Raw genomic sequence first — 12,271 nt, 5'->3', positions numbered from 1 at the left:
ATGTACCATTGTATAGTCTCTTCCAAAGAATTTACAATACAGAAATCAAAGAGAAGATTAGGGCATAGGGTATGAGCTTTCAAAAAGTTTGATAATATATATGATGTTAAACTTCACAAATTAACCAATCTACAAAGGATATAGAGAAAGTGAATCAGAATTGTCATTAACAGCTGGAATGATGACAACTGAAATATTCACACCTTATATGAGATTTACAAAACTATCTGAAAGAGATAATATATGGATCATACTATGAAATCTAGCGTCTTACATGTACAATTTACATTCATCGGTAGAATCTCGCAAAGGTATTTCTCTAACATGTGACAATAACTTTTGGTTCTCTAAAAAGATTTGTGAGGTGACATGTGTTTGTGTAATAAGAAAAATTCATGAAGGAACTTGACATCTTCTGCAACTCTTTGGTTAACTTTTGGTTGCAATAAATCCACAAAGAATAACCTGAACAAGTCTATAAAACAATATTAAATGAAGAGAAAGGAACAAAATATCCATTAGCAAATGATTTCAGTTGGGTGAGTGTAATCGGAAAAGTCCAAGTTTTATAAGTATATTTCTCATTCCTCAGTTGTCACACCAAGCATTATAAAACAAACAAAGGCAAAACTAGGGCTCACGAGGTGAAGGAAACAGAGAGAGAAGCCGGGGCACCGGATCCCTCGGAGTCGTCGACGGTGACGGATGAAAGTAAAACCCTTTTTCCTTGATCGCTCTCTCTTCCTCGTCTGAGCTCGGTTTCGGATCACTAGGGCTGTGGCTCAAAGACCCGCATCCACGAAACGGGTCAGGCATGAGAGGGGTGTTAGGGCTGAGAGCCAGAGACGGGAAGTTCAAGATGCTGGGAGAGAGAATCTTGGGTAATTTGGAGTGGGTCGTGTTGATCTTGAGAGCATGCTTCGTCGAGTTGCGACGTTCGTAGAGGCGGAAGGAAGAAGAGTGCTTCTTGTTGGGGACGGCTTTAATGGGAGGGATTGAGTGAACGGAAGAAGAAGATCTCGGGTCGGGTTTGTGGGTGTTGGGTTTCTTGGAGATTCCGGTGAGCATTTGGACGACTTTCTTGAAGGAGTTAACGTCAGTGTGGATATAAGTGGTCTGATACTTGTTGGAGGGTTTAACCCGTCTGGTCGATGTCGGAGTGGTGATGCTTCGTGGTGACTTCTTCTGTGCGTCATCTCTGTGTCCTAGTGAATTCTCCATTGAAGCAAGCATTTGAGAACTACAAGAGGTTTCGTGTGTTTTTGTAGTTTTTGTACTAGTTCAATGAATAATAAAATATGATATTGACTTTGAATATGTTTTTGCTAAGGCAGAAAATTAATTTTTTTGGAACTAAATAATCAAACATTATTTATTTATATCTAGTCATATTTCGTTTAAAATTTTTAAAAATAACTTTCTATTATTTACAAAAGTTTTATGAACTATCTGCCACGCGTTCTAGATTGAGATTGATGTACACGCGGATCTATATAAATAAGAAACTAGCAACATCAAAATCACCAAGCACATCAATCTTAACATAGAGCGCGTGACAGACAACTGATAAGATCTGATGACTCTTCAGTTCTCCTATGATTTTCATAGTTGTCTCCAACGATAGATATAGATTATGAAGATTATTAGTCAACACATTCATTCATAAAATCTTGTTTTTTGACCACAAAATCTTGTTTTTTGACCACAAAATCTTGTTTTTTTTACCACAAAATCTTGGTGTATTGATAAAATTGCATATAGATTCAAAAACTCTCCACGACTAACAACAGGTGGAGATGATATGATACAGGTGTTATTACTTACCAAAGTGAGTCATCTGTTTGGGCCCTAGCTTATGGAACTCGGTTTTTGGGCTTTAGTAGTGTGTGAATTTTCTTTGTCACGTTTTGCTTTGGGATGGGTTACTACCACTCCTGGCTGGTCCCTCTTGAGAGGCTAACCGTGGTCTTTGTACAAGGGCATCTTGATACTCTTGAGTCTTGACTATATCTCAACAGGCCAAAGACATTGATTTTTTTCTTCTTATTATTACACTAGGCGTGTTTGATTGACCGGTTAAATCTCTCACCTCTTACATCTATGAGACTATGTTTTTTACTTGATCAACTTAATTAAATAATTGAAATACTTTATGAACAGATTAAGCAATATTGAATCATCACTGATTACTAAAAACTTTTGATTATCAATTTTGAATCACCACTAATACACATAAAACAAATCCATCAAAACAAGCTTTTAATTAAAATCTAGAAGCATTAGAGTACAAACAAGCCAAATCTATCGCTGATAATTGTCTAGATCCAACTATATACTCTCTAGAATATGAATTCACATTTCACTATGTGAGTTCCATGGTAACCAAAAAGAAGACAATCATAAACCTGTAACCACTAGGAGATGATGACCACTAAAGTACCATTACATAGTCGACACGCCACACACACATTACATTTTGACAGCTAGACAATTCATAATGCAAGCGTTTCCATCAAGCACGAGATTATACCACTCTACCTTTCCCCAAATTTCTCCTCCTTCGTACCTTTCCACCACAATTTGAGCACACCAAATTTCTGTAGTCTCAGTCAAGGCTATTACTTTCTGCAAAAACACAGCTAATTTTCTACCGTAATTCACAGTGCATGACCATGAACCATCCTCAAGTAGTCCTAACTCCACACCCTTCACCACTCCCCAAGCCCTTTCCTTTAGATCATACGCTCTTAAGCAATTCTTACGAACATCATAGTAGTACAATACATCGTCTAAAACGCATGAATTTGACCACTCCTTAGAGTGCAAGATCCGGTCTATTGCGCATGTACCTTTCTTTGGTTCATACACATAGCTGTTATGATAACTCCTCATGTAAATCTTATCCGCCGTCTCCACGCTACTAAGCCACCTCTGGCTCACATCCCAACCAGCTGGCCTTTTTTTCGTAACCCCCCACGTTTGTGCTTCAGTATCAAACACCATGATCTTTTTAGATGACGATTTCAGCTTCCGGGGACGAGTATCGGACCCTCCAATCACATATATCTTCCCATCCACTAGTTTGGAGACCGAACACGCGACCGCCGTTGGCATTCTGGCGAGAGGCTGCACCGTGTGAGATACACAATCGATACGTGAAACACTCGGTGTGATCAACCCCCAGTGGTGAAATCCACCCATGACATATATACTCGAACCTGAGACCACATAGCTTCCATGTAAAGGCATGGGAGGGAGTGAAGGGATAGGGACTAACCAATGGTTTTTGTTGGGTTTCCGAACAAGAGTATACCAATGTATAGCAGAGGTTTGGTTCTTAGAGATGGCAACATAGAGACTGTGGTCTTCGTTGCCTAAAAGAGATCGTATCATGTATATCACAGGCGATGTAACGAACGACCGGAACTCGTCTGAAACGAGTGAGAGAATGGGATGGTAACATCTTGGTACACGTGCTACGCAATCCAAGATGAGTTCTTCGGGAAGTGAGGTCATCAGTGATGGCCGCTCCGGTGGATGGTTATCATCTGCCCCAACTTTGGATGACATCTTTTTATTAGATAAAAAAAAGCTTTTGATAACATCTCTCATGTTTTTATCAGAGTCAAATCAACAACTTATATTAGTCACATACTTGGGATTCCAACTTTTATAATCGTTTCGCAAAAGGTAAATATTGAATAGATTTTCAAAGGAAATTAAAATATTCCCAAGAATTGGCAAAGAGATATGGTAGAATTGAATATATAAATAGAAGGGAATCCAATGAGATCTTTCTATGCAATGAATTGTGTGATTTTGGAAGACTGTATAAAGTGTAATTAAAATATTATCAACATATATCTATTTATAAACATCTTTCATTAAAATAAAAAAGAAGAAGCAGATATCTATTTATCATGCTTTTGGCAAAAGATATATATGTGTCAAAAAGATGTATATGTAAGTTTGACAAAGTCAATTAAATTTATATATTTTGCCTAATAATAGTTATTCATCTTTAATTGGAGATATTATCCTTTTTTGTGTCTCTTATCTGTCCTGAGATCTAAAACATAAAATTATAATAATTAAACATGAAATTATAATATTTTTACTAAATATAACTAATCTCATAGAGTTTTTTTTTTCTTCAACTCACTATACAATAATATGACAAAATTACAAAGATGACGGTTCCTAAGTCGAAATCATAGATAACATTTTTATTTATGTCAAATTTCTTAAATTAGATGTTTCGTACTAAAGAAACCAATGTACAATTAAGAAAGACAATCATTGTGCGTACTAGTTGCTCAACACTTGTCAAAAATTTCGTTAACTAAGAAAATCTTTCAATTTAAAGAGAAGAATGGAAAAGAAATTTGAAAGTAATTGTTTTGTTTTAATGTGTTGGGCGTCCGAAATTTTTCTATGGTGTTTTCCTCAGTCATCAATTTGGGTTTGGCCTTCGACTTAGTAAAGACTTCAAACGATTCAAAGTGATATATATCAACAATTTGTGTTCATCCGTCTGGTATATATTATTTTGCCGTTAACATCCACAAAAATATATTCGAACTCTTGTTCTTTATTGTTTGGGGTCAGGAAGACACTCAAATTTTTAAACTCTTATTAGAAAGGGTTTAAAAACAAAAGAGTTAACATCTAAACGTCACTTTTTTTATTAAAGAAGCAAATTAGAAAGACACTAACATAAAAGCCCATACAAAGAAACCCAAATCCGATACATGTAACACAATCACTAAATTGTGTTTGAGCCACAATCAAAGTTTGGCTAGTTATTATTAAAAACATCTCATTTGGGGCAGGCAGGGTCGAATGCGAATGGACCGACATTGTAAATACCGTACGTGAACTTGTTAATGATGGTTNATGTAACGAACGACCGGAACTCGTCTGAAACGAGTGAGAGAATGGGATGGTAACATCTTGGTACACGTGCTACGCAATCCAAGATGAGTTCTTCGGGAAGTGAGGTCATCAGTGATGGCCGCTCCGGTGGATGGTTATCATCTGCCCCAACTTTGGATGACATCTTTTTATTAGATAAAAAAAAGCTTTTGATAACATCTCTCATGTTTTTATCAGAGTCAAATCAACAACTTATATTAGTCACATACTTGGGATTCCAACTTTTATAATCGTTTCGCAAAAGGTAAATATTGAATAGATTTTCAAAGGAAATTAAAATATTCCCAAGAATTGGCAAAGAGATATGGTAGAATTGAATATATAAATAGAAGGGAATCCAATGAGATCTTTCTATGCAATGAATTGTGTGATTTTGGAAGACTGTATAAAGTGTAATTAAAATATTATCAACATATATCTATTTATAAACATCTTTCATTAAAATAAAAAAGAAGAAGCAGATATCTATTTATCATGCTTTTGGCAAAAGATATATATGTGTCAAAAAAAATGTATATGTAAGTTTGACAAAGTCAATTAAATTTTTATATTTTGCCTAATAATAGTTATTCATCTTTAATTGGAGATATTATCCTTTTTTTGTGTCTCTTATCTGTCCTGATCAGATCTAAACCATGAAATTATAATAATTAAACATGAAATTATAATATTTTTACTAAATATAACTAATCTCAGAGAGTTTTTTTCTTCAACTCACTATACAATAATGACAAAATTACAAAGATGACGGTTCGTAAGTCGAAATCATAGATAACTTTTTATTTATGTCAAATTTCTTTAATTAGATGTTTCGCACTAAAGAAACCAATGTACAATTAAGAAAGACAATAACTAGTTGCTCAACACTTGTCAAAATTTTCGTTAACTAAGAAAATTTTTCAATTTAAAGAGAAGAATGGAAAAGAAATTTGAAAGTAATTTTTTTTGTTTTAATGTGTTGGGCGTCCGAAATTTTCTATGGTGTTTTCCTCAGTCATCAATTTGGGTTTGGCCTTCGACTTAGTAAAGACTTCAAACGATTCAAAGTGATATATATCAACAATTTGTGTTCATCCGTCTGGTATATATTATTTTGCCGTTAACATCCACAAAAATATATTCGAACTCTTGTTCTTTATTGTTTGGGGTCAGGAAGACACTCAAATTTTTAAACTCTTATTAGAAAGGGTTTAAAAACAAAAGAGTTAACATCTAAACGTCACTTTTTTTATTAAAGAAGCAAATTAGAAAGACACTAACATAAAAGCCCATACAAAGAAACCCAAATCCGATACATGTAACACAATCACTAAATTGTGTTTGAGCCACAATCAAAGTTTGGCTAGTTATTATTAAAAACATCTCATTTGGGGCAGGCAGGGTCGAATGCGAATGGACCGACATTGTAAATACCGTACGTGAACTTGTTAATGATGGTTGTGGAATTTCCTGGTTTCACGACCGGCTTTAGATAGGCCCCCTTGTCTCCACCGTGGAGCGTCGACACTTTGCTGCATTTGGCGTCCGGCGACTTCACGAGGAAAGCTCGGCAACCTTTGATACCATAGCTGGTCACCGTCTTAGGGGCCAAGAACATGAAGTATCCGTTCTTGTCCGTCTTTGTCTCGGATATTGAGCTCTTCTTGTTCTTGCACACAAGTCTCACCACAGCATCTATATCCCCAAATAACACAAACAAAATAAAAAAAAGAATTAATATTTATAGAAATTTGCTATGTTAAAAATAACAATGCAACCAATATATTTTATCTTTCTTTAGAATTGCAATGGTAATTTATTGCTTTGATTAAATTCGGGGGCATGTACTTGAACAAGTTATCTTTTTACGAGTGAGCTAGACTTGNTTAGAAAGGGTTTAAAAACAAAAGAGTTAACATCTAAACGTCACTTTTTTTATTAAAGAAGCAAATTAGAAAGACACTAACATAAAAGCCCATACAAAGAAACCCAAATCCGATACATGTAACACAATCACTAAATTGTGTTTGAGCCACAATCAAAGTTTGGCTAGTTATTATTAAAAACATCTCATTTGGGGCAGGCAGGGTCGAATGCGAATGGACCGACATTGTAAATACCGTACGTGAACTTGTTAATGATGGTTGTGGAATTTCCTGGTTTCACGACCGGCTTTAGATAGGCCCCCTTGTCTCCACCGTGGAGCGTCGACACTTTGCTGCATTTGGCGTCCGGCGACTTCACGAGGAAAGCTCGGCAACCTTTGATACCATAGCTGGTCACCGTCTTAGGGGCCAAGAACATGAAGTATCCGTTCTTGTCCGTCTTTGTCTCGGATATTGAGCTCTTCTTGTTCTTGCACACAAGTCTCACCACAGCATCTATATCCCCAAATAACACAAACAAAATAAAAAAAAGAATTAATATTTATAGAAATTTGCTATGTTAAAAATAACAATGCAACCAATATATTTTATCTTTCTTTAGAATTGCAATGGTAATTTATTGCTTTGATTAAATTCGGGGGCATGTACTTGAACAAGTTATCTTTTTACGAGTGAGCTAGACTTGATAATATGTGGAATATAGGGAAAAAACAAGGGTTCGATGCAGTAGATTGTGTTAACCAAAAAAAACTATTAATAGTCACAAACACATTTTCTCTATTTCATTATTTTTGTTAAGTTTTTTAATGGTAAATTTATGTTATAAATATTTGTTTTCTTGAAGGGACATGACTGACACAACTCCTCTGACTGGCTGGGCTAATCTCGATTGGTAATATTTAGTTAACAGTTAACACAAAAAGTGTTTAGTATCCGTAAATTAGATTATATATGCATATACATGCCTAATTAAACGTATATGATAAAGTATAGTGAAGTGGACGTACGTGGATACTAAATTACTAAGTATTAATATCGTACGTGTATATAATTTATTAATTAATACCTTTAACGGGTTTGGCGCCTATGAGGGTGTTGACACCAGCGTACTTGCATGGTTTGCAGTAGACCAAACCACGCACGGCCACTAGAGTCCTGTTGAACTTAGGAGGGGAAAGAGGTGGGAGAACCGGAGGCTTGATCGGAGCTTTGGTCGGTGGGAGGGTTGGTAGCTTGATCGGAGCTTTGGCTGGTGGAAGAGTTGGTAGCTTAATCGGAGCTTTGGCCGGTGGAAGAGTTGGTAGTTTGATCGGAGCTTTGGCCGGTGGAAGAGCTGGTAGTTTGATGGGAGCTTTGGTCGGTGGGAGTGTAGGTAGTTTGATTGGAGCTTTGACCGGTGGGGGGGATGGTGGTAGGGTAAGGTGATCGGGAGCTAAACCAGGTTGATTCACTCCTAAGGTGAAAACAGAGGAACTGAAGCACAAAAGTGCTAAGAGAGTTAGAGAAACACTCTTACCAATGATTCCCATCTTTATTCTTTTTGTTTTTGTTAGTGTGTGTGTCCTTTGGTTGATGTGACTTGGGTGTATTTATAGGAGATTTCAGGCTATACTTTTTTTTTATTTAAATTGTTTTTAAATTATTTCATCAGTCCGTAACGTAGACAGTAATATGTTAGTAGTATAATTCATATAGATAATATAGCACATGTGCACGTTTTGCGAGGTAGTCCAGAAGTTTCCGATGTTTCGTTATAGATTTTGGATTAGATCTGCTAACAGGTTTTTATATTGTCTGTAAAGGTACAGAAAACCATAATTCAATCAACCCGCTTGGAAACGCGCCAAGCAAACGTTTTTATTCAATCTTATAAAAACTTCCGTTAGTTACAAAAAATGAACCTACGTCTACTCTCTTGTCTATTTAGCACAACACCCTGTGTAAATCTAAAAGAGTAAAAAACAACACACTCACCTTCTAAGCCTTTTTGATAATGCTTAAAGGTTTACAAATCTCACAACTTTTTCTCCACGAGTGCTAGCTCTTTTTATGGCTAGCCCTCATCACTTTATACCCCACAAAACAATCTCTAATCTAGATCTTTTGTGAATCTTAACTAAAAAGAAATATTCCTTGTTCCTAGGAATTATCTTTCCTTATCTCTTCTACGAAAATATACTCTCAATAACTTCGAGTATATCTCGATCTCCTCTTCCTTCCTTCTCACGCATCTTGTCACGGCGTCCCATAATTTTTCTCCACGTCAGCCCATCTGCCACGTCAGCCTATCGGCACTCTGAGACACTTCGCAGGCTCCTGTCACCTTCAGAGCTCTGATGCACTTTTCAATCTCCCCCTTTTTGACTGAATCTTGCCACACAAGTACCCACTGCATCTATCCTGAAAATGCACAGACAACACCAGCCAAGACAAAACACAATCGTTCTTGCAAAATATTCCAGCATTCAAAAACACGACGATTAACCAATAAGGTCTTGTTAAAATAAATTGTATCAGCACAAAAAAAACAAAACACGACTAAAAAGGAACAAGTCCTAAGTTTTAAAAGGGAGAAACAAAATAAGAGCAACATAAACAACCGCTCCCCCATAGTCCAAACTCCCCCTCAAGCTTCAGAACAAGACTCATCTCCCCCTGCTTGTTTGGCACAGATTAGTCAAAAATATCAATAGGACAAGGCACCAATCAGGACCAGAAACAAGGAGATAAACTACTTACTATCGTCCAAGGCGTCTTGCAGGATCTTAATTGCCAACCGGATGGCTTTGCGCTCTGCAGACGAGGCACTTCGAGACACAGTCTCAGCAGGAACTGATGCCGTCTTCTTCCCCTTGGTCTTCTTTGCGTCGTGAGACCGAAGACTTGGAACAGATCTCTGAGCCGTCAACAGCTGGTAGACTGAGCTTGCAGCCCCAATTGCATGATCTGTTCATAGATCATCCGTCCAAAGTCGAATGGAATCCCATGCATGATCATGTAGATCACCAGAGCCCTGTTTGCCGAGATATACCCCGTGTTCACTGTTGGAGACCAATTGCTACAATAGATCCGATGGAGATCCTAAATGACAGGATTCTTGATTGCCGTGGACACCAGCTGCTTGCAGAACTTGACTTTTCCATCAGAGAGGAAGAGAGTAAGATCCTCCTCCAGAATTGCAGCCGTCTGCAACCGTTGTTCACGCACATCGACAAACTGCAGACCAAACAGAGCATTGATACGGCTCGGAGAAAAATCGTAGACCCAGTCACGGACAAGCACATCGAGAGACTCCCCCTCAACTTTGACCGTCGGGAGATTTGCCCAGAATTCATAGACCACATCCGAATCATAGGACCCAATTTGTGTAATCGTTTTAAGCAGCCCAGCTTTATCTATGAATTCCCTAGCCTTATCAGCAACGTCTAATGAGTAACAGACCTCTGGAGCGAGCGTTCGAGAGGCAAAGAAATCATACTGTCGTGCAGCTACTGAGGAGATGAACCGTTTGGCATTGAAGTCCTTTGAAGAGGCACCCCGAGACGTGGTGGAGGTGCCCTTATCTCTGGGAAGAGATGGACGTTTGGAGTCACAGCAGTCGAGATCAGCAGGCGGTTGTCTTTTGCGCACACGTGAAGAGACTCCCTGAGACGACAGAACAGGTACAGGCACATCACCGGTAAGATCTACTACAGGAAATCCGGACGACACCTCTCTCGGCGGAGAAGACAAAGAGTCGCATGTCTCCTGATTCCGGTGAGAAGGTGAGGGAATTTGGTCCACCCGAGTCGGAGTTGCAGTGGTGGACTCATCGCGGGGCTGGTAAACCACCATTGCTGTTGCGGGATCGACCGGAGCGTGTGGAGTTAACGGAGGCAACGACGATGGTGGAGTGTGGAGCTCCTCATCGGAACTGGAATCATAGTGAAAGCCACTAAAGATTGACTTCATGCTTAGAGGATTGATTGACAAGAGAGGAAAAAAGATGATTAGGAGTTTAATCGACACAGGATTGAAATCGCAGAGGTGATGAGAAAAACGCCAAAACCCTAGCCATTCCTCTTTATACACACCCGTGAGTCTCAATGGGCTGCACACTCTCGACCCAAACATTAAAAACATCCTGAAAACACTCAATTAAACATCAGTGTACACCGCATCTATTTCCTTATTTGACTGCATTCATTCATCAATTCATTCAATCACAATTAATGACAATGCATGAATAAACACCATTCATCCCCTTTTAAGATCAATTTTTTATCACATTCATGAACCAGAACACATATTCTCACACCACTAATGATAAACTTTAAGGGACCCAGATCGAGAATTAGACACACATGAGCATTTATTATTTTTTGTTTTGTTTTGTTTTTTTTTTTTATAAAAAAAAGATAACAAGAACAGAACACTAACCAGACCTTTGTCGTGTCAGCCACTTGTTCAAAACCTTTGCTAGGAACTATCACAACTTCTTGAATTGTCGAAGATCAGAGGACTGTTGCATGTGGGTAGTCTTTCACACTGGCATGCCTTCAGTCTTCAGTCCATCCTAACATGTTAAGGCAGCTGGAGATCATCTCTTTGAAGAGCACATATTTTTGTTTTTTTTTTGTTTCTCCAAACAGCCTTTTGATGACTGCTTCAGCATCTTGAGCTTCAGTGACATCCTTTGATTTTGTCAGTCACTGATTCTAAGCTTGTCATTTCCCAGGTCATTGAACCTCATAATGCATGTGCATGTCTCTTCACAGCTCTTTGACCTCCTCAAATCATGACAACGTTTGACAGGATGGACAGACCGGCATGACATGCAACTATTTCCCACAATTTTCCAGTATGTTGATCTTCTATATATTCCAGGATTTCCATGATCTGTCATAGCTCCAGTTCCTGTTTTAGACCAACACAACTCAGAGAAAAAAGTTAGAGTTCACAGACACCGATAGACTTCCTCAGATTTGTGAATCTGTTGAAGTCCAAAGGCTTGGTAAACAAATCAGCCAGCTGAAAATCGGTGCTCACATGGTCTATCTCAATCAGTTTCGCCTCAACTAGTTCACGAACACAGTGGTGTCTAATATCTATGTGTTTGGTTCTAGAATGCTGGACAGGATTCTTAGAGATATTTATTGCACTCAAATTATCACAATGAATTAACAGAGTATCAGAATCCATACCATAGTCGGCGGACATTTGACGTATCCACAAGAGCTATGTACAACAGCTGCCCAAGGCAATGTATTCAGCCTCAGCGGTTGATAATGAGACACTGTTCTGCTTCTTGCTGTGCCACGATATCAGGTTGTTGCCCATAAAGAAGCATCATCCACTTGTACTTCGACGATCATCCACAGAGCCTGCCCAATCAGCATCGCAGTACCCGCTCAGACTGGTATTGGTATTCTTGGTGAAGACAATACCAAAGTTCACTGTCCCTTTGACGTATTTGATAATCTTCTTGACTG

The 12,271-nt window shown here is 38.2% G+C and overlaps 3 protein-coding genes across 4 annotated transcripts; all 3 read right to left on the bottom strand.

The window, feature by feature from the left end:
* On the bottom strand, positions 514-1,251 carry LOC104700061 (VQ motif-containing protein 13-like). Its single transcript, XM_010415509.2, has one exon. It carries the CDS (start codon positions 1,231-1,233, stop codon positions 631-633), a length of 603 nt encoding a protein of 200 aa, XP_010413811.1. The 5' UTR covers positions 1,234-1,251; the 3' UTR covers positions 514-630.
* Positions 2,241-3,831, bottom strand: LOC104700060 (F-box/kelch-repeat protein At4g38940-like). Its single transcript, XM_010415507.2, has one exon. The coding sequence runs from the start codon at positions 3,610-3,612 to the stop codon at positions 2,470-2,472; it is 1,143 nt and encodes a 380-aa protein (XP_010413809.1). The 5' UTR covers positions 3,613-3,831; the 3' UTR covers positions 2,241-2,469.
* On the bottom strand, positions 4,662-8,354 carry LOC104700059 (non-classical arabinogalactan protein 30-like). 2 transcript variants are annotated; one of them, XM_019227408.1, is made up of 3 exons: positions 7,867-8,354; positions 7,045-7,295; positions 4,662-4,879 (listed from the first exon to the last, which is right to left on the bottom strand). In XM_019227408.1, the coding sequence occupies exons 1-3, from the start codon at positions 8,327-8,329 to the stop codon at positions 4,820-4,822; spliced, it is 774 nt and encodes a 257-aa protein (XP_019082953.1). In that variant the 5' UTR covers positions 8,330-8,354; the 3' UTR covers positions 4,662-4,819. The 2 variants fall into 2 exon arrangements, with proteins under 2 accessions (XP_019082953.1, XP_010413808.1); XM_010415506.1 differs by lacking the exon at positions 4,662-4,879 and having other exon boundaries at positions 6,827-7,295.

Source organism: Camelina sativa, chromosome 7 (genome assembly GCF_000633955.1).
Source record: "Camelina sativa cultivar DH55 chromosome 7, Cs, whole genome shotgun sequence".
Classification (NCBI taxonomy): Eukaryota; Viridiplantae; Streptophyta; class Magnoliopsida; order Brassicales; family Brassicaceae; genus Camelina; species Camelina sativa.
Note: the sequence above shows the minus strand (reverse complement) of the source record. Positions and strands in the feature narration are given on the sequence as shown.

Coding starts and splice junctions, on each gene's coding strand:
- LOC104700061 (XM_010415509.2), bottom strand. CDS start 1,233: ATGCTTGCTTCAATGGAGAATTCACTAGGACACAGAGATGACGCACAG.
- LOC104700060 (XM_010415507.2), bottom strand. CDS start 3,612: ATGAGAGATGTTATCAAAAGCTTTTTTTTATCTAATAAAAAGATGTCA.
- LOC104700059 (XM_019227408.1), bottom strand. CDS start 8,329: ATGGGAATCATTGGTAAGAGTGTTTCTCTAACTCTCTTAGCACTTTTG. Junction 7,296..7,866: donor AGGCGCCAAACCCGTTAAAG/GTATTAATTAAT, acceptor TTGGGGATATAG/ATGCTGTGGTGAGACTTGTG. Junction 4,880..7,044: donor CCACAACCATCATTAACAAG/TTCACGTACGGT, acceptor ATCATTAACAAG/TTCACGTACGGTATTTACAA.